At 41.6% G+C, this 25,246-nt stretch overlaps 1 protein-coding gene across 2 annotated transcripts in view; it reads right to left on the bottom strand.

Moving 5' to 3' along the window:
- The window catches only part of LOC140546032 (homer protein homolog 3), a 40,344-nt gene extending 15,549 nt beyond the window's left edge, over positions 1-24,795 (bottom strand). The window contains exons 1-6 of one of the 2 annotated variants that reach the window (XM_072669150.1): positions 24,522-24,795; positions 22,287-22,336; positions 12,029-12,185; positions 7,265-7,396; positions 6,701-6,808; positions 1,023-1,156 (exon numbers count right to left, since the gene is read on the bottom strand). In XM_072669150.1, coding sequence (XP_072525251.1) covers positions 1,023-1,156; positions 6,701-6,808; positions 7,265-7,396; positions 12,029-12,185; positions 22,287-22,336; positions 24,522-24,527 — 587 coding nt within the window. In that variant the 5' untranslated portion in view covers positions 24,528-24,795. Of the gene's footprint in view, positions 1-1,022; positions 1,157-6,700; positions 6,809-7,264; positions 7,397-12,028; positions 12,186-22,286; positions 22,337-24,302 lie in introns of both variants that reach the window. The other variant, XM_072669151.1, reaches the window with a different exon arrangement.
- Between the last annotated feature and the right edge of the window lie 451 nt (positions 24,796-25,246).

The raw sequence follows: 25,246 nt of genomic DNA on the forward strand, positions 1-25,246 counted from the left end.
CTAGTCTGAAGTGGCCTTCTATGAGCTCTGATCTGAGTACTATTAAGAAATCTATGGAGTGCAGATGTCTCACCAAGAGCTACAGAAATCGCTTGTTCGCAGCAACTGACCCTAAAGGTAATGTGCAACAGAATATTAAGTTAACACCTTTTTAAGCCTGAACCACTGAACAACTGACCTGAAATTACTATAATTATAAAACTACAATATATGTACACATGTTTGTAGACACATGCTCCTCCAGAGTAGCTTTTGAAAGCAAGAGTAATAACAGGAAGTTTGTTTCCCTTTGCTGCAAGGCCTTACACTTTTGGAGCACTGCTGTGAGGATTTGATGGCATTGCGCCATGAGAGCATTAGTGAGGTCAGGTACTGATAATGGATGATTAGTTATGGATACAAAAAAAACCCTGAGGTATTGGCTGGAGCTCCTGCACTCTAGAGAAGTCTACTGCCTTAACAGCCCAATGCTCCCAGTGCTGCGGAGCTTTATACCACTCCACCTACAGGATGGCATTGGGCATGGTGACTTTAGACTCATGTGTGACTGCCCAAGAGCGTCCTGTTATATTGGCGGTGCTTTTCTATGGCGATTCAACCAGCTGTGCATGCGCAACTAAATGCTGTCAGTAATGAGTGCACCGTGAAACTCGCGCATTAAAAGGAGTGTCTGGATACTTTTGTTCTTAAAGTGTGTTTAAAACTAGAGCGTTTTTTTTTTGTTTTTTTTTTTACCTTTAAGTAAATTAAATAATTTATTCAACTTATTAAAGAAACATAGTTAGATTTAGTTAATAACTGCTTTAGTTAATATAAGGTTATTTTTAGGTAAATTTGTTACCATCTCAAATTCAGATTTAACTCATTTCATTATCCTTCAGGTGTGCACAATGCTACACTGTTTATTTATGCATAACACGTACAAAACAAGCATCACTGAAATCAATAACACACACTAAGCTGTGTGCTGTTTCTCATTAAGGTGAATGAGATTTCTGCAAACATGGCTCTAACGGTCTTACCCTTCAGACAGCATCTTTTTGATGCGCTCTTTCTCTGAGGAGAGTGTGATGTCTGCACTCTGGCTGCGGAACAGCTTGTCCTCCGGCCCATTCACACACATCACTGGGGGGGACTGCAGCTCGTCTGACAGGTCCTGCAACAAACACACACACCTCAGCATGAGGGAACATCATTCTGACGGCCAAAACTGGCTGCTGCCTAAACACTTGTAATAATTAGGGATGCGCCAATATGAAAACTGTGGGCCGAAATTAAAGCTGAATTATTATTTTTTTAATTCAAATATATGTTTTAAACAAAACTGACAGTTTAACAATTCCTTACCACTTATCTATTTTTATTTATTTACAGTATCATCCAAAGGCCGGAGCGATAAAAAAAAAATCCAGCCCCATAATGTACTCCAGCCATAACAATGTTTTGCAACAGTTTGCAACACATGTACTAACCCAGGTCAGAGGAAAAAAAAAAATAAATAAATAAATTCTCAACCTGTGTGGATTTTAAACATGGCACAATTAGCACAATTATCATGGGGCAGAATTTACCCTGTAATAATTATGGTGCACGACACCTGCATTTTTAACTGCTATCGTGAAAACACCACCATGCCCATTAAAGTAAAAACAAAAAAACAAGCATGCAGATATTAGTGGAATATAAAAGTGTACACTGGCAGTTCAAAAGTCTGGAGACAATTAATATGCTATATAAAACCAACTTATTCATAGATAAAGAACAAAAAAATGCAACCTGTTAGACCTGTAACCTTCACAGCTTTCAAATTAGCAGTAGCAGTAGACAACTATGGAAAAAAGTCATAAAATTTAATATTTTTAATTAATGAAAAATATCCCGAATAATGAAAAGAGCATAAAATGACACAATATGAAATTAAGTTATAATAAGGTCAAAATTAAGAATCTTTCATATTTGAAGTGATGTGATGTAAAAAAGGCTGCAAACTTACTGTAAACAGAAAATAACTAATACTTACTAAGTAAACCGTTTTTGGGGGGGGCTTTATAATATTTATACTATTGTATACTAAAAGTGCAATGACAACAGATTAGTTGATGACATTATCACACATTTCTTACTCCAACTAGGAAAAGATCGGGCGCTAGTGAAGCGCAGATTACTCACCAAAGTTTAACCATAACAGTGTGGAATACAGTCTCCTCATTTTTATTTTTCAGACCAGTTTAGAAGGTCAAACCAAAATCTCTCTTTGAAAAATAGGTGGAATTCCCCTTTTTAAAATCTCTAGTAGTGTTTCTAAAAGTATATCATAAGAATAGCAAAGAAGTCTCTCGGTCATTATAAAGAGCAGGTTTATCACTCACTCATCCCTGCAGCGGTGGAAAACGATTCAGCTTCCCTCCGGGTGGTGAGTGTAACTGTAGCCCCCCCACTCAGACGGTGTGTCTGCTTCGGTGTGATAAAGCAACACTTCCATTTGCTCTGTCTGCCACTCCTCTGCCTCCAGCCCAGATAACTGATGGGCCTTTCTGCACCACAACGGGACAATGGCACAGAGGACAGCAGGACAGAGGACAGGCTGAAGGTCCTGCAAAGTGACCTCCTGTATAAGAGTGATATGTGAAAATGTGTAATGAAGGCCCTGATCAGCAATGGTGTCAACTGAGGTGTTGAGTGATGTAGCCAATGGGGCTTTAAACCCTGGTTTTGGCCCTGTTCTGTATTTTGCGTGGTCTGCTTTGTGACACTCCACCTTAGGAAGGGCTTTTATTATTATCTGATGAGTTGGTTTAGGTGGGACAAAAACAAACGCCTCCAGGACCAGGGCCCCTGCTCAATAGGCACATCCCTCCTTCACCCAGACTGGTTTGTGTTGCACTGTAATAAAGAAGCCACTTCTCTTTATTCTACCAATCCATTTCTCACTCACCTGAGAGAACTGCAGAGGTCCAGTTGGAAAGCATTATAGGAGAGAGAAAATCAAATCAAATGAAACCCCAAGTAGAAGAGAAGGAATGTTTACAAAAGTCCTGGTTAAGAACACAATACAGACGCTACACTACACTGTTACAAAATACAGGTGCCACAGAAAGGTCACTGGACCCATTAGACCCACTTCGGCTCTTTGAAGAACCTGGGTGCAGCTGAGTGGATTCCCAACCCTTCAGTGTACAGAATATGATTTTCATTTTGTTTGTGTAACAAACTAACACTTTGAACGCACCTTTTAATGAATTCTGAGTGAGTATTCATGACTTAGTCATCAGAAAAACACTGGGCCAGAATAGGATCATAGGCAGAACAGCAGGGTCGAAACCATTGCTTAGAAAAAAAGAACATTAATGCTTGTTTCAAGTTTGCAGAGAAACACCTTGACCCCGTTTCCACCTGGTCACTTCATGTGTCTTAATCATCAGGATTAGATTTGGATTAGGCCAAGCCACATAAACATGCAGGTGTAAACGCACCCATGACTCATTTAAACCAAATCCAAATCTGATCACTAAAACCACTTCAGCAGGTGGTCTGATCTGAGATGCAATTGAGCCACATATGTTATAGAAGTGTAAACGCTACAACCAGTACTAATTGCTGCACAATGAGCAAATCTGCATATTTCATCCCACATAGCAATCAGATTTCAGTCTGACTAACCAGAAACACATCTGACAGCAGAGTGTAAACGCATGTGGCTAAAATCCAGGTAAAGGTAAAGGTGCACGTATTTGTCACTGTACAGTGTACACAGTGTCTCCGCATTTAACCCATCTGTGGTAGTGAACATACACACACTAGTGAACTAGGGGCACACACACCCAGAGCAGTGGGCAGCCAACTTCAGCGCCCGGGGAACAGAGAGGGTAAAGGGCCTTGCTCAAGGGCCCAACAGTGGCCCAACAGTGGCAGCTTGCCGAGCCTGGGAATCGAACCCACAACCCTGTTATCGATAGCCCGGCGTCTAACCGCTAAGCCACCACTGCCCTGCTGTGGAAACCAACCTGGTTGAAAACATGATCATGATCTGAAGTTCTGAAACAAGGTGTTGTGGACAGACTAATGTAAAGTGAAGCATTTAGGCCAACACGGGCCCAATTATATCAACACAGGAGCTCATACCACCTGTGAAGCATGGTGGTGGTAAAGTTTTGTCATCATGTGTTTTTTTATGTCTGTGTGAACATATACTACATGTCCAAATGTCCAAATGTTTAACATCAACGGCTCCTCTGTGGAGATCATTAAGAGCACCAAGTTCCTTGGTGTCCACCTAGCGGAGAACCTCACCTGGTCCCTGAACACCAACTCTACAGCCACCTACAGCCACTCTTTACTACCTCACTGGACTCTATTTATCGCACATTGCACAACTTGCACACTACAGTCATTATTTATTATCCTCTGTCTGTACTGTGTTGTTCTGTCCGCACTTGTTTGTTTGTTTGTGTTGCACTTGTGTCTTGTATGCACTGTCTATGTTGCACCATGGTCCTGGAGGAACGTTGTTTCGTTTCACTGTGTACTCTGTATGTAGTTGAAATGACAATAAACCCACTTGACTTGACTTGGACACCCCTTCAAATGCATTCAGCAACTTTAAGTTGCACCCACTGCTGACACAGCTTGTCTAGTCCCTGTAGAGAGGTACTGCCAATACAATAAAGGATAAAAGGATAAAGGATAAAGGTGCACGTATTCGTCACTGTACAGTGTGGACTGTACAGCGAAATGTGTCCTCCGCATTTAACCCATCTGGTAGTGAACACACACTCACACACACACACACGTGTTAGGGGCAGTGAGTACACACACACACCCAGAGCGGTGGGCAGCCAACTCCAGCGCCCGGGGAGCAGAGAGGGTAAAGGGCCTTGCTCAAGGGCCCAACAGTGGCAGCTTGCCGAGCCCGGGAATCGAACCCACAACCCTGTTATCGATATCCCGGCGCTCTAACCGCTGAGCCACCACTGCCCCTAAGACTTTCTGGAGCAGATCAACCTGAACCTACTGGCACAATGCCTAATGTCAGGCGTGGACTAGAAGGGTATAAAGCACCCCCAGCATTGAGCTGTGGAGCAGTGGAACTGTGTTCTCTGGAATCATGGTGCAGCATGAATTGGGGAGTTGGGGATTAGCTGGGTGGGGACATCATGACCTCACTAACGCTCTTGTGGCTGAATGCAATCAAATCCTATAATAATATCGTCTCAAAGAAGCCATGTTAGCGCTTTGTTCTAGTGTAATTAGGCCCCCAACATTGCCAACCGTCAAGAAAAGTGAAGATATGAGTAAACTGCAGATTTGTGAGAAACAATCAAGACGTGAAGGGGAGCATGTAGGGGGCCCCCAGGCACTCAGCCTAAGAGTATGAGTGTTGTTCATGCAGCGTTGGAACCTGCTGATTGTTTAATTGCTCCCGATCACTCCGCTGACCTGAAAAGCCTAACAGCTTTATTCAGTGGGAGACAGACAGCCCAAGCCAAGGCGCAGAACTGCACGGGATAATTTTATCGCTGGCCTATTTCTCCTCTCTCTTCCCAGTGAGACGAATGACCCAGCTCATCTTTCTCTCCGCTTCCTCTCCTCTCTGCTTTCCATTCCATCCCACTTTCACTCTCCTGCGCTGCTGAGGTGGGTTTGGGTTTCAGTAACTCCTTCTCCACTGCAGCACCCCCCCCCCCCCCCAACCCCGCCATTTCCTATTAGCTCTTATGTCAGACCATCTGAAACTGTGCCTGGTTTTACCTATATGGAGTACCTGGTATTCTTTTGTGAATGACACTACACACATTCAACACTATGTAAAAGTGCACTGCAGATTTTACAATTACAGAAGATCTTAAGTTTAGAAATTGAGTTTACAATTAGATCTAGAGTTCATATTTGCAGAAGATCTAGAGTTTAGATCTAGATTTCATATTTGCAGGAGATCTAGAGTCTAGAGACATAAAGGCATTCTACACCAACACACTCAATTTACCTGTGTGTAGAATTTGTTCAAAATCCATCTCTAAGTTTCAGAATGTGTTTTGACTGATCCAAACATATTCCGATCATAAAGTTGATTAGAAGGTGCGCAAACTGTTGGTTTCAGTCATCATCACATTGAAACATCTCTAGAATCTTAAAGAGTACTGCATGGAGTTTCATAACTTCAACGATATTAATGCTGATATTACTTCCAAGTTCTAGGTACCTCTTAGTACATCTATTTGAATAATCAATTTACTCATTGTACTTTTACACAGAGTTAATCAAAATTTGTACCTACATTGTTGTCCATTTAATTGCATAGCTACAATCCCTCAATTTGGTGTTAGTTCCACTGCCAAGTGACCCATACCATACATGAGAACCTGTGTATGCCTAACAACCGCTATGTGACCGCAGTGACAACAGCATAGAAGCAGCATGAATGTGTGTGTTGGTGGTGGTCGTAATGTTGAGAAGAGTCCACCAATCACTAAACAATATTCCGTCAACAGTGGCCCTAATAGGAGCGTGTTCTGCTTGGTGACACTACAGACAGATATCCTGCCCTGCCACATTTTACTGTACTCCATCCTATTCCAACATCCAACATAATTAACAACCATGCCATGGGAAAGAGACAACAATACCAAGAGCTTTTGCCCTTTATCAGGATTTGGTGAGTCCTCTAGAGCATGTCTGTTCATGTAAGTGCGTGAGAGCACACCTGTGGGGCTGCGATGTTGAGGGCAGGGTTGACCATTTCCATCTTATCCTGTGATTTTTCTCTGGCCAGACGGGCAGCCTCCTTTACCTCTTTGAAGCGCTCGGAAAACTGTAAAACAACAGTCCATCCACATAAAACTGAACATATTTATGTCAGGAGGGTTTAATCAAAATCATGAATCTAAACACCATGAGTAAAACCTCAGCTACCAGCATCCCCCCGCTGCTACTGTACCCTTCAGTAGCAGTGTTATTGCAACTGCCTATCGTAAGTCACTTGCATCATGTACAAAATGTTATTAGCTGAAATCACATTAGCTTCTGTCTTCACGGTGCAATAATTGCATAAAGTAGATTATTCAAATCGAGTTGTGTTTTAATGCGCAATAAAAGCCAATCTACTCAGAGTGTTCTTTACATCTGAGGCTTATGTATCTGAGATGCGATTTCTGTCCACTCACTGCTCATTTACCATCAAACTCATCCTAATAAGAACAATACGATCAACCACAGGAAGCCCAGCTCTCTAGCGGCACATATTACAGCATGCTCTGGTGTGGTCTACCTGGTGAAGCTGCTGCTCAGTGGCAAAGCCCAGGCCATACACAGTGTTAGCCCTGCTGTCTGCCCACTGGCCAAACTTCTGCGACGTCTTGGTGAATGTCATGTTGGGTGTAATTGTGCTGTTAATAATAGCCTGCAGAGATAGAGGGAATGAAACAATCAGATTATAATCAAGTTCACATGACAACAGGAAAAGCATTATGGTAATACAGGCTCATTAAAATTTGATGATGCACATGATTGGCTCCTTTTTTTTTTTTTACATTGACTGTCCATCAGGCCTGACGAAGAGAAGTGTTCTTGGCTCTGAAATAGCAACAATGATCAGATATAGCATAACAGACATATCCATTCCATGCAAATGGGGTCCCACAAGGATCTACATTTGGGCCTCCACGGTTTGGGTGTGTAACTGTTTGAAAAGTGATCTATCTAACTGGTAAAGTGATCTATTCCAACTTTTGCTCTTGAATGTGTAATTCAATTTGTTTTCAATATTTTTTCCACATTTTGACAACTCAAATCTGCCAGCTGTTCTTTACATTTCTTAAACATTAATGAGGATTGAAATGCTCCAAAATATTATTTTTTCCATTTTACTTTTTATAAATATACACAATACTGTATTTATGGTTAAATTGTTGAGTTTTGGAGCTGAACTACAGTAGTACCCCACTGTAAATGAAATGATACAGGATATATAAAATCACAAAAGACAATTACATGATTTAACCCCTCAAAACATCGGCTTAAGCTTGAGCTTTAATTTTAAGACCTATTCTCCAATAACTACTTCAGAATTTGAGGGCATTGAAGTATGGGGCCACATACAGGCCTTTAGTTTAAGGGTTAAAGACTATTGATTAAAATGACCTAAATGAACTAGCAGTGATTATTTGAAACATTATGATAATTTACATTTAAATACAGGTACTTGACTCTCATACAGTAAAAATAAATAAATAAATAAAACAGAGTGAATACACTCAAAAAACATGATAACAGAACACTAATAAGCTTGTGGCAATAAGCTCATCACATTCCAAACGGAAGACTTCACTGTGCTTTCTGTGATCTTTGGCCTGTAATACTGAAGAATCTGCTATTTGCTGTTCATTTTACCATTTTAAACTCTGGCTTTGTAATTAAAAGTACCAAAGGTTCACACTTCTGCCTCCATGTGCTCTGACCAATAATCCAGAATGAACCTACACATGAAAACACAGTAAAAAAAGGTGACCATTTAATACTGTACTGCTTGTTACATTGCGTTTTTAGAATCTTTAAAACACTCAGGGTTTGTAATTGTTCAGTAAGTCCAGTTTTGTCGTTAGCCTGAAGTACCCCTTACCATAAAAGCCTCACTCTGTAAGTTGTGACCTTTTACATTCAGTCAAAGATCAGTCCAGGACTGTTAGATTTGACTGGAGCAAGGCCAGGAAGAAGATGCCAGTGGCAGCTTATAAAGGTCTCTCTCGTTCTCTCTCTCTCGGAACTAATGGTTCCTCATGAAGACAAGGGGTCATGTGAGTAGATTACCAGGGTTGATGGCTAAAACTGGGGGAATTGAAGTCATATGAGTTCATGGTGGAATTAGAATGTGGGTCAGTTTGGAGGTGTGGGGTAGAGCTGCAACACACTCCGATAAGCCCTTGTAATCTATGAACAACCACAGCTCTGAAAGGAGGGGCCAGTCTGCGCACACACACACGCTCGGGTCAGTTTCATTCATTGCCGCATCTGCAAACGCATATTACAGTCACCTCTGCAGAGCTATGCAAGCAAAATGAGTGAGTGATTCACTGAATGTGGAAAAAGAACTGCGTATTAAGGGTGGCAGATATAAAATAATATAACATCTGTATACAGCTGTAATACCTTTCACGATTTGTTTGCAATATTTATATTGGATAATGGATATATTCTTGAAGGTAATGTGTTCAAAGCATAAAAATCTGGTATGTGATGGCTAGACGACTGGGTCCGAACCTCTCCAAACATCAGGCAGGTTTTATGGGGTTTTTCTGGTATGCAGTGATCAGTACCTACCAAAGTGATCCAAGAAAGGACAACCTGTGAACTGACAACAGGGCCATGGGTGCCTAAGGGCCCCTCGTTGATGCGATCCATGGAGGCCCCACCTCACATCTTACAGAACTTGCTGGATCTGCTGAATCCAGATACCACTAGATACCTTCAGCGGCCTGCTGGAGTCCATGCTTCAAATGGTCAGAACTGTTGTGGCAGCACAAGAGGGGCCTACTCAATATTAGGCAGGTGGTACTAATGTTATGGCTGATCTGTACATGAATACATAATAATTACAAATGTAATTAAAAATGGTTAACCAATAAATAAGAGGGGCTTCCAGGTGGCACCACTGTCTAACTGTCCAAGAACATCCGCTCATCACTTACTGTTACTGTCTAATATATGATGAAAAGGCTTGGCAGTAAGGTTCTCTTCAAAGAGTGCTGAGCTGTTACTGATGCTGCGTTAGCGGAAGTTTCGGAAGTTTGACTTTAGCATGTTTTGTATTCGCAAGCCATGTCAGTTCCCATTGGTCTCCTTTCTGAATGACCTGTTTCTGACCACAGGCCCTAACTGGATGTTTTTTAATTAACTGGATGAATGCACCCGTGCTAGTTGCACACAAATACCATCACCTACTGAAATTCATTGCTATAACAAGCTCAGACATGCCCTAAAAACCTAGCATGGAAGATCATGCAGGCCTTATTTTCCTGGTAAACAGACATTCCTACACCCACTGTCCTTTTCTTCTCCTTCACCAAAGATATGCAACCAGACTGATCAGATTAAAGCTGTATGTCTGCGGAAGGGGGATTTCCCTAACAAATGAACACAAACACACAAAGAAGGCTATAATCCTTATCTGCAAATGGCTGTAAGGAGATTTCTTGGAAAGAAATGCCACAATATACTGCAGGGGATGCCAAGCTGCACTACAGAGGCAGTACGGAAAACAAGCAGTTCCAGGACAAACTTTAAGACCCAGCAAATAACAATGATTCATTCAGTGACCGAAAGAGAAGAAAATGTCATGTGAAATACCATATGCTTAAAAAAAACTCGCAACCACTTCAGCGAGGTGCGCAGCCCACTTCCGATTTGCAGGGTGTTCTCCATCAAGCCTTGTTCTATGCATTTGCACAAGACACTCCATGCATCCTCATTACACAAACAGCCCAATCTGTATTCGTCCGGCCGCTCGCAGCAGCCTAGCTCTCCTCCTCACTTCATAGTGTGCGAATATGCTGTGTCCTCCTTCACTGATCAACACCTCCATCCCCCCCAGGATCTCTCTCATCACTGTGTTGTTTCTCCGGTCCGTTAAACCTGGAGACGCCAGATTTACTCCATTAACAGTCATCGATTGAACACGCTGGCACAAAGCAGCAGTTAGGTTCCTCAGCACTTCCACATCAACACTTTTTTTTATACTTTTCTGAGGAGGCAGAGCTGGATATAGAATTTTTAATACTGACTGTTCTGTTAATGTTATAGCTATTATATATAATAAATTATAACTACAAAATAAATACAAAAACTTGTATCTCCAAAATGGCAACTTTACGGGAAAAGAGGGAAAAACACTTGAACATTTAATGGATGTTAATGTAAAAATTTGTTCCAAGAAATTTTGAAGCCTTTCTATTGGTCCAGTCATCATAGGATTTTGATACAATGCAAGAACAACTACCAGATTCACATTATGTCAAAAAGTGAAAAATGGCAAAAACGGAGAGAATGTTTTTTTTTTTTTACATGACAGCGACGCTATACCCAAGTCAGGACTCAGAAACGGTCATATTTAACATGCTTTGCTTCAAATGATAAGTTTGTGAACACCCAGTTAGCTAATATTAAACATAATACTTCAGTGAATTATGTTTATTCCATGAAACAAGCCATAGAATAGAAAACTGTATTTTTTTATTGAATAATCAGAGTTTGGTACATGGACGTGGTAAACCACAAACCTCAAACACTGCTGTTTCTCCTTTAAAAGAGAATCCAGCAGAACCAAACCAGAGCTGGAAAACGGGCCAAATCCAAAACCCCAAAATCAATACTGTAGCAATCTTGACTTGTTACATTAACACCCCAAAAAACTGACATAAACCCAGCTCACTAGAGACGGTCCTAGTCAAAGCTCGCACGGTAAAAACACAACAGCAACTTCAGGTGAATATGGTGTTGTTGATACTGGAGAGCAGCTCATCACTTCCAGACCGTGTTAGATATGGAAATACGGGTTGCTGCGTGAACCGGGCCTTGTGACCGCGGCTTTTCCTGTGCCAGTGTCTGCAGAAGGGGAGCTCAAATTAGGCACGCAACAAGACAAAAGCTGGAAGGAGAAAATGTGGATTTACGCTAGGCTAAAACCCAACAGTAGCCAATACTAGCTTTTACCATCTCTCCCATTCAACAACCACTTCCTTTCAAACAAATTGGGCTACGTCCGCTGAATCAGACTGGAGCTAAACACACAACGGTAGTGTAGAAGTTGTGTAGCAGTTGAGTGTAATTCAGTTTTAAACACAGTCATAAATACAAATCACACTGTTCACCATCATAGACCAGCACAAGAGACTGGGCTTTGACCTCAAGAGCCATAATTGGTTGCTTGTCACCTCAGTAAATAACAATCAGCTCTCAGATGAATTCAGGATCACAGAATCTGCCCTAAAACCCCATGATTGGTGAGTCTCTATACAGTCCAATGGCAGAGGTGGCTCACCTTGGTGCCTCCCACACTGATGATGCGGTAGGCGTGCCTGCTGGCGTCGTAGAAGAACGAGACGGTGACCGCATGCTTGCTGGCTGGGATCCAGTTACGTTTGGTTGCCGGATCGATCTGGAACACATGAGCTCGAGTGCTGAAAATGGGCTGCTCCCTGCGGGAGATACACGGAGAGAAGGAGGAGTAAGATACACAGACAGACAGACAGACAGACAGACAGGCACACACACACACACACACACACACACACACACACACACACACACACCAGGATAACATTACCACTAAGCACAATAAAAACCAAGGATGTCCAAGAAAGCCCAACTTGCATTTAAATTGCTGAATGAAAGGAGCACTGTCAATGAACACAGAAGTGTCTCTATATAAAGCCTTGGATCAATAACACATTGTTTCCCAAAAGACAACCATGAAAACCCCATTATGTTCAAACCGGTCAGTTTTAGTTTGGCTGCAGCTACATCTTTAACGAATATTTAATCCAAAATAGTAGGGTAAGAAAAACTGCTTAAGACAAAAAGATGCATGGTTTTATTTACATAAACTTAAAAGTGGCCATTAAAATCTAATATTAAACAGAAACATCTATAATAGGAAAATGTGCTGAGGAGTTTGTGGACTGAAGTACTAAATATTTGGTCAAAGTGGTCAGTCTGTTAAGTTGAAGATGTTTTAGTCTCACTCATTAACTTTTAACAGGTGTATAAATCAAACACATAACTATTTTCTATAGATAAACACTGACCGTACAAAACACTGGTCGTACTGAAGACCCTAAATGACTTTAAATGTGGCACTGTCTTAGGATGCCACTCAATTTGTGAAATGTCTGCCCTGCTAGATCTGCCCCAGTCAACCGTAAGCAAGTGCTATTGTTGTGAAATGGAAGGATGTTGACGTAACAGCTCGGACACAAATCAGTGGATTTCCATAATGCTGTGCAGCAAATGAAAAAGGTAACTCCATCCCTTCAACAACAAAGACACTCCACTGATGAAGTCCAGTGTGATTGTAGTGGGCATTCCTGGGAACCACATGAGCCCTAGGCTTATTTTTGACTTATTACATGTGTAGAATTGTATCCATTCTTTTATCCATAAATTGTTCTTACATGGCATTGCGTACATAGTGTAGACCTAACGACAACCATGACAAGTTCAAAACAAGCTTCCATAAACAGACTGATTTTCTTTATATTTATAAAAAAAACAATTATAAAAAAGCATGGACAGTCCAGCTTTCTATGCTGGGGAGAACCATGTACAACCCACGCTCTATTAATTCTAGACTAGGTCATTTCTGTCCGTTCTGCTTTTGGTTGGCATGACAGTGTTATGCATGTATCCTGGATACAGGGTAAATATTTGAAGGTCTCAGTGCTGTAGCACTATGAGTGTTGCTCTGTCCGACTTTACTGGGGAAGTTTCAAACCTCATCAAAAGTAAATGACAACAGGGAGTGGGATTAGCCCAGACCTAGTGGGAAATGTCAGGTCGCTATTACACATCAGAAGATAAAGAGAGGAACCCCCTCTGGGCCAAGGAGATGGATATGGAAGCATCCTAATGGAATCAGAAAAGGAGAAAAGGAAAGGTGGAAGGTAGACGGCCCTGATATCATTGTTCACAGTCTTTAGGCCTTGCAAATCCCTGATTATTGTTTATCTTGCTACCCTTATGAGAAGCAGACACACATGTGAGACTTTTGTCCCTCTGACAGCTTCAGTAATTCCTTCACAAAGAAGCCACTCTGGATTTCTGGGCTCACATTTGCTATTAAGCCGTGCAGACTTTTAGGCTAAAGGTCTCCAGTGTATTTTGGAGATGGGGGCCGCAAATGAACTGATACTCTCTCACTCTCTCACTCACTCACTCACACACTCACACACTCACACACTCACACACTCACACACTCACACACTCACACACTCACACACACTCACACACTCACACACACTCACACACTCACACACACTCACACACACACAAATATAAAACAGTGAGGTAAATTGAGTGTATTTTTATTTGTGTTTTGAGGGTTTAGCTGGTCTACCAGCATGACCGCCCAGATCAAAGTAGCCAACCAGTATGACCAAGCTTGTTGACCGGCAGGACCATGCTGCTCAATCAACAGGACCAGCAAGACAAGGCTGGTTGACCAGCATGACCAGGCTGATCAACCAGCATAAACAGAATGACCGACCTGGCCACGCTGGTCCACAAGTATGGCCAGTTTGACGACCAGCTTGGGCTTCGCCTATACTTCTTGACCAAATTTTGTCTAGGTTTGATGGTTTTGATAATCTATCAGCATGATCAACCTGACCAAGCTTGTTGACCAGCACGACCAACCTGACCACATAGGGCACCAGTATGGCCAGTCTGGCCAGTCACCAGCTTGGGCCTTGCCTATACTTATTGACCAGCACAGGCTATTTTTATGTGGTATTGATGGTTTTGATAGGCTACCTGCATGACCAACCTGACCAAGCTCATTGACCAGCCTGACCATACTATACATGCCTATACTTATTTGACAAGCATAGGGTATGTTGACCAACCAGGGTACCATGACCAATCTGACCAGGTTGGTTAACCAGTATGACCACACTGGTTGACCACAATAACCAGCCTGACCATACTGGACTACCAGGATGACCGGCTTGAGCAAACTGGTCAACCAGTATGACCACCTCGGTGACCAGCTTGCCCATATTTCTTTATTAAAACTAATGCATGGCGGTATTATAGCTGTACATCTGCAAAATTAGCTTTTATTACTCTTCTAACATCTGAATGCATCCATTAGCCGATCATGATTCTTTAACGTCCCTTTTTTAATGTAAGACTTACAATATGTCTTGGTCAACAGCCTTGTGAGTCATCTTGGCAAATTGACCAATACATGGCCATTCAATAACCACAAAGAACACTGTTATTGTGCATTCCTCATAGATCTAGAAAACGGGTCCATTGTGGGAGTATAAGCACAGAATCCATTCAGCAGTCTGCCACAAAACCTTGCTGGAGGCTCTGACTGAAATCATTCACTCAAAACAATCTTTAGTTCAGACTCAGGCATGTCCCGCAACTCCATGCCATTAACAGTGCAAGGGAACAACCCTGCTATGAAGAAGTAATCTCGCCATTCAACAAATTGCATTTAATAGCTTGAGGTTATAAAAATTGATCTTACTGTTAGAAATGTAACAGATCTCTGAACCCTGCCACGAATTTGTGCACAATAACTCACAGTCCTTCTAAAGAACATGCAAAGAGACCACCAAGCATGCGTACTGTTCACTAGTGTAGGATTCATTTTATTAAGCATTCCATTGGAAATATCAATCATGAAATTACCCAACCAGCCAATTGTGTGTCAGCACTGCAAGTCATAAAATCACATAGATAAGGGGCAGCAGCTTCAGGAATGTTCTTATCAGCCATCAGAAGGGTGAAAATTGTGCTCCCAGTGATTTTGAGTGAGGCGTGATTGTTGGTGTCAGAAGTAGTTTAAGAAGTGGTGTAAAAACTGCTGATCTCCTGGGATTTTCAGAACAACAGTCTCTACAGTCTTTGCAAAAGGCCAAAAAAAAAAAAAGCGAGACCACCGGCCTGTACAACTGGGATGAGCTACAGGCTCACCAAAACTGGACAGCTGACAACTGTAAAAACATTGCCTGGTCTGATGAATCTGGATTTCTGCTGATAGGAAGGTCTCCTATCAGCAGAAACCTCTGCACTGTGTACAATATGACAATTATTACCATGACGAGTGAAGGTTTTTCAAGTTGTGTGAATACACAGACACACACTGCATTGTGCCACATCAGGATTACAGTAGGAGTTCAATATTCCTTGTATCTGCCTAATCCAGATTGGTGTCTCCCAGAACTTTACAACACCAGCGCGCACACACACACACACACACACACACGCACGCACGCACACACGCGCACACACACGCACAGACAAATGTCAGGGATGATTACAACACCAGCAGCGTCCCAGCGACGCCACCTCACCACTGGAGCCAACAGCCTGGAATAGCGCGGCCTGGATTCACAGAATTCCACAGGGCCACTTTCTCCTGGGGGAAGGGAGCAACACACACACACACACACCTCGCTTTGTGTTGTCCCTCTGCTTTTCCCACATCTGTCAGAAGTCACATCATCTGGCATTTATCAGTCATTTTAAAAGAACCACATCATGGAAAACTGGAATTTTCTTAGCTGTCCAACCCCCCCTCCAGTCCATGGTTGTGATGTCATGATCATGAACACATTTACATATGGCCGCCCATTCTACAGCAATTTAGCCATCCTTTTAACCTGTTTCCACAGACCCCCTAGTGGTCATTCCGCAGATGGAAAGGAAATATCTGGTCCTCTATGGTGTAAGTGAAAATGATCAGGGTGTAGAATTGAACGACCATGTTTCTACTGTGTGTTTTTTTAAGAGCAAGTGTGTGAGCTCATTCAGAGCCTAGTTTAGGTTGGTAAGCCTTTGGGTACACTACAGAGCTTAAATAAACTGGGTCTCTCGCACGTCCCCATTCAGTGAACAAATAAATGCCCATTGCACAGTAAACAACTGGGCATTCTACACTACACACCTTCAAACTTCAACTAAACTGAACACACCCCAAAGCGTGTATTACCTAGGAGACCTAGCAGATTCATGCCACCACTTGCGCTGACCCAAAATAAAAACAGTGTAAAAACACCTTTGGGTAAGAACATGGGTGGGAAGATGGGATCATGGAGGTGGGAGGGGAGTATAACAGCGCATACAGAAGGCTACCATACATAGGCTTCTTCCAATAACTGCCCGAAAACTGCACTTTGCTCAGTTTTCACTGGCTATTGACAGGCTTAGTTCAGATTGAGTCACTGACCAACTGGTGGTGGATTTCCGCAGGTGCAGACACCCCCCTCCATCAGTGAACATCCAGAGTATGAACATCGAGAGAGTGGATTCTTATAAATACCTGGGTGTTCATCTGAACAACAAACTGGACTGGTCAGTCAACACTGCTGCACTCTTCAAGAAAGGCCAGAGCAGACTCTACCTACTAAGGAGACTGAGGTCCTTTGGAGTGCAGGGAGCACTCCTGAGGACTTTCTTCGACACAGTGGTGGCATCTGCCATCTTTTATGGAGTGGTCTGCTGGGAAAGTAGCATCTTGACGGCAGATAAGAAAAGACTGGACAAACTCAAAGAGGGCGGGCTCTGTCCTGGGGTGCTTCTTAGACCCAGTACAGGTGGTGGGAGACAGGAGGATGACAGCCAAGCTCCCACCCCATGCATGAGACTCTGGCAGCTCCTTTAGTGACAGGCTGCTGCACCCCAAGTGTGTGAAGGAGCAGTATCGCAGGTCCTTCCTTCCTGCTGCCGTCAGACTGCACAACCAGCACTTCTTCCAGCGGACCACATACACACACACTTAACTACACACACATGCTCAGGGAACAGAGATCCCAAAATGCAAAAATACTATGTGCGATACCCCCCCCCCCCCCGTGCAATTAAGAGTCATTTGCTGTAAATAATATTGTTATTGCTTTTTAAATTCTTATTTATTATAAATATAAAATAAAAATTTATTTATAAATTCTTATTTTGTGTATATACTGTAAATTATTTATCTACATTTATTGTAACCGAGTGTCTTGCTATCCCTTTCTGCTGTGACACTGAGAATTTCCCCCCTGCGGGACTAATACAAAAAAGGATTATCTTAATATACAGTACTAGATTATTCTCTGAATTATCCGCTTGACATGGTCCAACTGGTCTGAAACGTGATCAGGAGGCCAAAACTCTGGGCTTCCTAAGTTGATGGTAAGGCATTAGAGAAGGAGGTGTTGGGAACCACTGCTCCAGAGGGCTTATGTGCTATACTGCCACACATGCCATCGTTTTCCTCAACTGGTCAGCGCTATGCTCCAAACGGTCCACAAAATTTTACAATAAGGCCGGAGAGATAATTTCCACTCTCATTATTCTGTTTAACAATGCCGGTGTGAGCTCAGAGCTGCAGATGTGTTTACATTCACTGCAATGGCAGCACTGTACAGGAGGACAATGCTCAAGAGGTTTCACAGACATTGAGGTTGCCAGTCAGTATGACTGAAACTGCACCAGTGAGAGGGAGAAGGGCTGTAAGCCCTCTGTGGTCTGGCCAGTTGCTCCAGCATTCAGAAACTGGAGCAGAAAATACTGTTTTACACACTCTCACACACACACTTCATACTTTCAAACACACTTAGAAACCTACACATACACAAGCATTTACACAAAGATGAACATTTAAAGAAAAATGAACTATGGTCTTTTTACAAGAGTAACAACCAAGACCTATGAAACCAGCTGTTTATTGTTGTACCATAATAATAAGCTCAAATTAAAGGGCCCATTTCACTGAAGCAAAATTTTCTTTTTGTTTATTTTACTACAGGAGTATGAGGTAATGTGCAAACGCTGTTGAAGTTTCACATAAACACTACAGGCAACAAAATGAGCCCATTTTGAGACCATTTTGTGAGTGATGTCACAAAATCCAGCATGTTAGCCCCTCCCATTTATGCTAATTCATTGTTGGTTACACAAAATATTTACTACAGTTAAACCATTTTTTAAAAATGAAAGATGTAAAATTTTTAAAATGAATAAATACAAAAGCTGATTATTGTCATTAAGGATTTATCTGCTGATTATTTTCAATTTATTTTTTGTTTTTTAAAACTCAAAGAAAACGGTTTGATTTTTTTGCATTTTCCCCCCAATACAGGTATTAAGCAAATGTACATGATATGATAACCATCAATTTTCATACCATGGTATAGCTAAAACCGGTGTACCACTGCAACCCTACGTTTACACAATACAGGCTTACCAATTGGAACAGTGGTCAATTACATGGAAGAGCTTACTGGAAGAGGTTTGAAAGAAGTCATGTAAGAATGCAAAATGCTTGTTTTTATGATGATACATACCATGTCACCCTTCATCTAAAGCTGTGTGTTAACTGCATTTTTTTTTTTTAAATTACAATCGATTATAATAATTTTCAGTGAAGTATGCGCTCATTTTATGCCCCAAATCAAACTCTATGTTTAAAAAAAATATATAAATGCAAAAAAAAAAAGCCTGAAATGTTGCGGTCAGCTGCTGTCTAAACAAGTTCCATTAACATTACAGTGTATTCACTGTATTTATAAAAAAAAAAAACATCGAAAACCAATCAAATTGATCAAAAATAATGGTGCGCTGAAACCACTGTCCATCTTGAATTGGTGTGCAGGTTTCCTTCACCATTGCTTATCTGTATCAGTTTCCACAGACTAATTTCCAGATAATAATAGCAGTAATAAAGCAATTACTGCTATAAACGATACAAACAACATAAAGAGACCATCTTCCACATAAATCTTCTTTTAGGACTCAAGTGCTGCTGGAAAATGCAGGATATATTAGCAGCATAATTCATACCACCGACACAATTACACAAAGCAATTAGCATTTGTATGTGGACACCAGATTTAGCCTACAAGCTACATTCCAAATCGGACTGCAATGCCACTGCTGGGACACCACTGTAAGTGATTTGCCACACGCTGGTTATAGCACTCAACCAGTCGACAGAAATGTCGTTATTAGCAGGTCAAACCTCAGATGTACAGATTATATTCCTGCGAAAACTCTTAAAATAGATATTAGCTGTGAGTTTATAAACTATAGCAAACTAGTTGCGTCATTCTGAATAAAAAAGGAACCGTTATGAAACCTGGATGAACCAGTCTGCCAGATTTTAACTCAACACAGTCGTAGCGAAATTAGGCCCCATCCAATCCCTTCACGGTTCCCATGAACTAGATTAAGCTAAGGCTCTTTCATGATCTGAGCTCTGTGAAGACCATTCACTCAAGTTTGTGCTCTCAGATAAGGGTCTTTCTTCTCAAAATGTGTGTAATTTGAACCTCAGTCCGCTGGAACATGGTACGTGCTGTAGTGTGCAAGATGTTAACGGATCTAAGCTAAGCTAAGCTAAGATAAGCCATGCCATGCCATGCCAGTTAGTCCCCCAACAACAGCCACCCCCAATATCGGCTATCTCAGCGTATTACGCATTTCCGCACTCTCCCTTTGCCAATCGGTTGGATGAAATAAAAAAAACTGAACATTTCAACTTTATTCTGAAAAATAAATAAAGAAATAAATAAAGAAATAAATAAAATTAATATATTATATATTAATATTTATGAATATAAATAACTGCTAACAATGTTGTAATCTTGCGCATCTAGAGTGGAAATGTGCACTACGCGGAAGTGCCCCATATAATGGATGGCTGTTGTTAGGGCTGTTGTTAGGGTTATATACTTCTAGGAATATGACCTTAAAGAAATTTGCAATATTTTGCTGAATCTTAATTCCTGTATCGTGATATGTGTCAAATCGGCAGGTTCTTACCAACACACAGCCATACTGTATTATACTGTACACACCACAACAATATCTTCTTCAACTTTAAAATGCCATGACATACCTCCTTGTCTACCGAGAAGCAAAATATACTCCTAAAGAATTTAAAGGACGACAGGCGCTGTTCGCAAACAGGAATTAGGCCAAGTGTTTTCATGACTCAATCGTTCCGGCCCTCTTTTCACACCTTGACAGCTCCAAGGAAGACGGATCTAATTAACTCAGGTCTTCAGAAGCTGCAGTGCACCTTAGAGAAGATTCATACTTTCTGAAGACTGGCTGTAGCCCGTCTGCTGCTTCACGGTCCATCAATCCCACCCTACCCCATTGACCAATGGAAAATGACTATCAATAAGCAGACATTAGCTAAATGGTGGACGTAACACTGACATGGCACAGGCACAAGTGGAGATGCGGTGGCGGAGGACCCTAGGCAGGAATGGGTTCCTCCTCAAGTTCTATTCGTGTGTATGTGACTTCCATACTAACAAACACTCTGTACTGACTAGAGAACATTATTGATCACAGGGTTGTAGGTTCAATAATCAAGTTCACTAAGCTGCCACTGTTGGGCCCTTTAGCAAGGTCCTTAATCCTCTCTACTCCACAAGCTCTTTTTGGGGAGCAGCTGTGGTCCTTAGTCCAGGAGGAACCCTGTCCTGCACAATTTAGTGCTTTCAATGCTCCCAAAACACCTGATCCAACAAACCACAAGAGTTGTAGTGGGTTGTGTTAAAGCAGGGAGTCTCCAGGACCAGGGTTGAACAACACTGCCTTAAGGCTAAAGACACCAGTTTTGGAACGGATGGGCGGTTTGACTTCCTGGACTGGCAGGAAGTGGGGGTGGGAGGCTGAGGAATACCTAAGCAATCAGAGGTGCCCTAACCCTTAATTGCTCTACTGGTGATTAGGTGGTTGGGGAGATTCCTTGCCCCTGTTCGCTAGTGTGTGTATTAATTGCATGTCTTGGGGTGGGGCTGTGTTGACATTCCAGAAAATCACTATTGCTACAGACATAAAAAATAGTAATTTTTTAAATATACTTCTATTTCTAAGTACGTCATTTAGCATCAGCACATACGTCAAATTTGCAATTGGGGGGCCCTTTCCTTTTGCCCAGTGCAAAGGACCGCCCCCGAGTTTGCACACTTAAATTAAGGTGCATCAACAAGGCAGGGGTTTCTAATAAAGTGGCCAGGCCAGCTGGTATACACAGTGTTTAAAACGCTAGCCTTGGTCAAGGGAAAGGGCAGCTGATGAACTGTGCAGCAGACAAACAGACAGGCTGACAGACAGTCAGTAACTGTAAACTCACTAAGTGTGTCTAAATCTTTTTAATAAACCGGCCAATGACTGCAGCTGCAAAACAGGCGTTTCAAATACGACGGCCACCGGCTGTGTTAGTATTGAAAGTATAGCGTAGAGGCTGAAATAAACAATGCTGAACTTCTCCATCAGATCCCTTGACCTTCTGGTGGAGCTGTGCTAGAGCTAGAGATAAGACCACACTGTCTGGGATGAGACTCTCCAGTCCGAGCACATATAACCTAATTTATTACTACAGTTAAAAATACATCTGAAAATCTGAACTTGGCCCAGTTCAGGCTGGAAAATGGCACACCTGTGAATATTTTATAACTAGATCATGCTCAACGTCAAAGTTAAGGTTCAATGGCATATGTAACGTAACCTGCGACAAACAGAGGACCAAGAACAGAAAAGCAGTGCAAATGTAGGGGCTTGCTCACCTCTCTCTGTGGGACGGAAACATTCTTACTGGACAGATGAAGACCCTTTTCTGCAATTGGAATAAGCAGAAGAAGATATTAGGAGGACAGGCAATTCTGAACTCAAAGAAAAGTAGCAGAACTGCTTCACAACAGAATTCCTCCAATCAGAATGGGCTAAACCGCAGCTGTGTCTCATCTTACTGAATAAAACATTACTCATGAGTGCCCTTATGCCGACACTAACCAATTAATTAATAAAACATACTTTTAACTTGGGTCTCCTCCCTGTCTGTTCCTCCAAATATAGCTACTATACTCCAGAATCTACAAGTGACCCATTTACATAGAGACCACAGGGCTGACATTTATACACATGCAATAAAAACACAAAGATGCTCATATTAATATTCTTTTTGCCACCTAGGGCAGATTCAGGTATTACAGTTCGTTGTGTACACAGGATACCTTAGTTAGTACTTCTTTATTCCACTTTTTTAGCTCAATGGCTATACTCAAAATGCATACTACTGCATAATACAGGAGTATAAAAGACTGTAAACAGGCGGATTCAAAACCACTATTTTCAGGGTAAACTGAACAGAAGATTCAGCCATACTGTAATCCCTAATATACGATCACATAAAACAAACTCATACCACAGTTTTATTAAAATAGTTCTAAATTAGAAAAGTTATTTTTAAATATTTAAATGATATTATTAAATTATATTGTTATTATTTAAATTTTAAAGAATTGTATTAGAAAAGATGCACAGAATGTCTTTTCACCCACTATCATCTCTCTTTGACAGTCCCACAATCTATGAAGCCCCCAAAAATACTTCAACTAGTTAGAAATCTCATTATAATATACTGAATAACTATATTAATAAATATCTTAAATTAAATATTTAAAGTATATGATCAAAATAAATTGTGAGAAAGTGAAACAAATGGCATCATCTTTTAGGCATACTACAATATCTAACTCACTGCCCCATAAGACATGAATCTACCCTAAAATAGTTCAACTAAACTAGACACGCCATTTTTAAATATATAAAGCTTTAAAAAAACAAATAAAAAAACCCACTTATTCTTCATAGGTAATTGAACAAATAAATGCCTAGATCATTCTCCCATACTAAAATATCTAATTTACACTATAGTAGTTATTTTTTTTAAATATTTTATTTATAGTAGAAAAGTATTAGTGAAAAATTTAACAAAAGAATGGCTTCACCACTGATGGCCTACGGCATACAAACATACGTACATACATACTATAGTAACAGCATAGTAACTAATAATATCTAATGCGTCCGGTCGGGCTTATACGCTTGTATACTCCAGTTTATTTGCTGTATTCTAGTGTATTCATTCTAAATGAGAAATGAAATACTGTAAAAAATCAATACTAGCATATGATACCCCATCTAATGGATCCCATTAAAGGGTCATTCCACCATTGTGGTGGCTAATGGGATACAAACGTTGAATAGACAGTCTCAACATTTTATTTTATTTATATATATATATATATATATATATATATATATATATATATATATATATATATATAAATAACATAGGAAAGACAATTAACATGAACAAGGATTTTTTTAAAATACTGTTTTACAGAAGAAAGATCAAGATTTAAGAAACATCAGATAAATATCACTATGCAAGAAGACTGAAAGTTTAGTCTGGCCTCATTTGCATGGCTTTTAAGTTATGGGTCATCATTAGCCACCCTAACACTGCAGTGACCCAGTACAAGAATCCCACTTACACCATGTCCAGCCATAAAAACAGTTCAACCAACTTTACCCGACTTAAACCTGTCCTCACTAAACTCCTACACTCAGGGGGTCTACACTCAGACCCCCCAGTCTGTCTCTCCAGCTCAACAAGCCTGACCCCCAAAACAGTGGCATGTCACATGCTGGAGGCATGCACGGTTTACTGAGCTCCAACAAGTTCTCCAGTGTTGCCACACAGTAAGTGGGTCCAGTTGCCACATCAAGCCACTTACCCCATTTCGTTGAAAACACAAGATCTGTTAACTCTGTCTTCCCTCGCCCCCCTCCTCCTCCTCCTCCTCTCAGAGAGGGACCACCACAGTGAAGCTGCAGAAAAACGCAGAGCCCAACACTCCTGTAGGCGCTTTAGTGGAGGACCTCACTGCAAGTGGCAGGAGGGCGCTTTCTGCGCATGGAGAGCTGGACGCTGCACGTAGACTAACGACACTCACACACATGAAGCTGCGAGCCCACCCTGAGCAGCAACGCGGAGGGGAATGCTGAACATCTTGTGGGCACTTCTTCGAGATTTCCCCCTCTTTTCGGTCTTTTCTGTTTGGCTGCACTTCAGTAACCTTCCGGTCAGCTGCACAGGTCCCCCCCCTCCCCCGCTGGATTCAGTAAGAAATACCCTCCTGGAAGCGCTGTGGAGCCAAACTCCTGCTTTCCCCCACTCGTTTCGCAGCACCGCGGGACTTCTCAACTCGCTTCCCCGGCTTTGCCGTCGTGTTCAGGCGAAGCGCCGCGGCTCCGTCGCCGCCTTTTAAAGGCGCTCGGACGCCCCCTGCTGGACAGAGCTAGCAGCCGCTGCAGCTGGGGACCATTGCCAACGAGGCCCGGAGATTCAGAGCGGTGGATCCAAACACCTCCTGCCCTCTAGCGTTTCTCTCTGAATATATCGATCCGCTGCTCATGAAGGCATTATGGCAGCGAGGTTGAGCAGGATGTGCTAATGAGCCGCCTTCACCTGCCTGTGGATTATGGATGAGCCTGCTGTTACTCAGAGTCACTAAAACTAAATAGAAATAAATAAAAAAGCAAGCCAAATACTACAAATAAAATCAAGCCACTGATTCAGGCCTAATTTCAGACTGTAAAATAAAGGTGAAGTATAATTTAACTATTCCAGAATGAATTAAACCTAAATATTTATCAAACAATTGATTTAGACCCAAAC

Source organism: Salminus brasiliensis, chromosome 23 (genome assembly GCF_030463535.1).
Source record: "Salminus brasiliensis chromosome 23, fSalBra1.hap2, whole genome shotgun sequence".
Taxonomy (NCBI): Eukaryota; Metazoa; Chordata; class Actinopteri; order Characiformes; family Bryconidae; genus Salminus; species Salminus brasiliensis.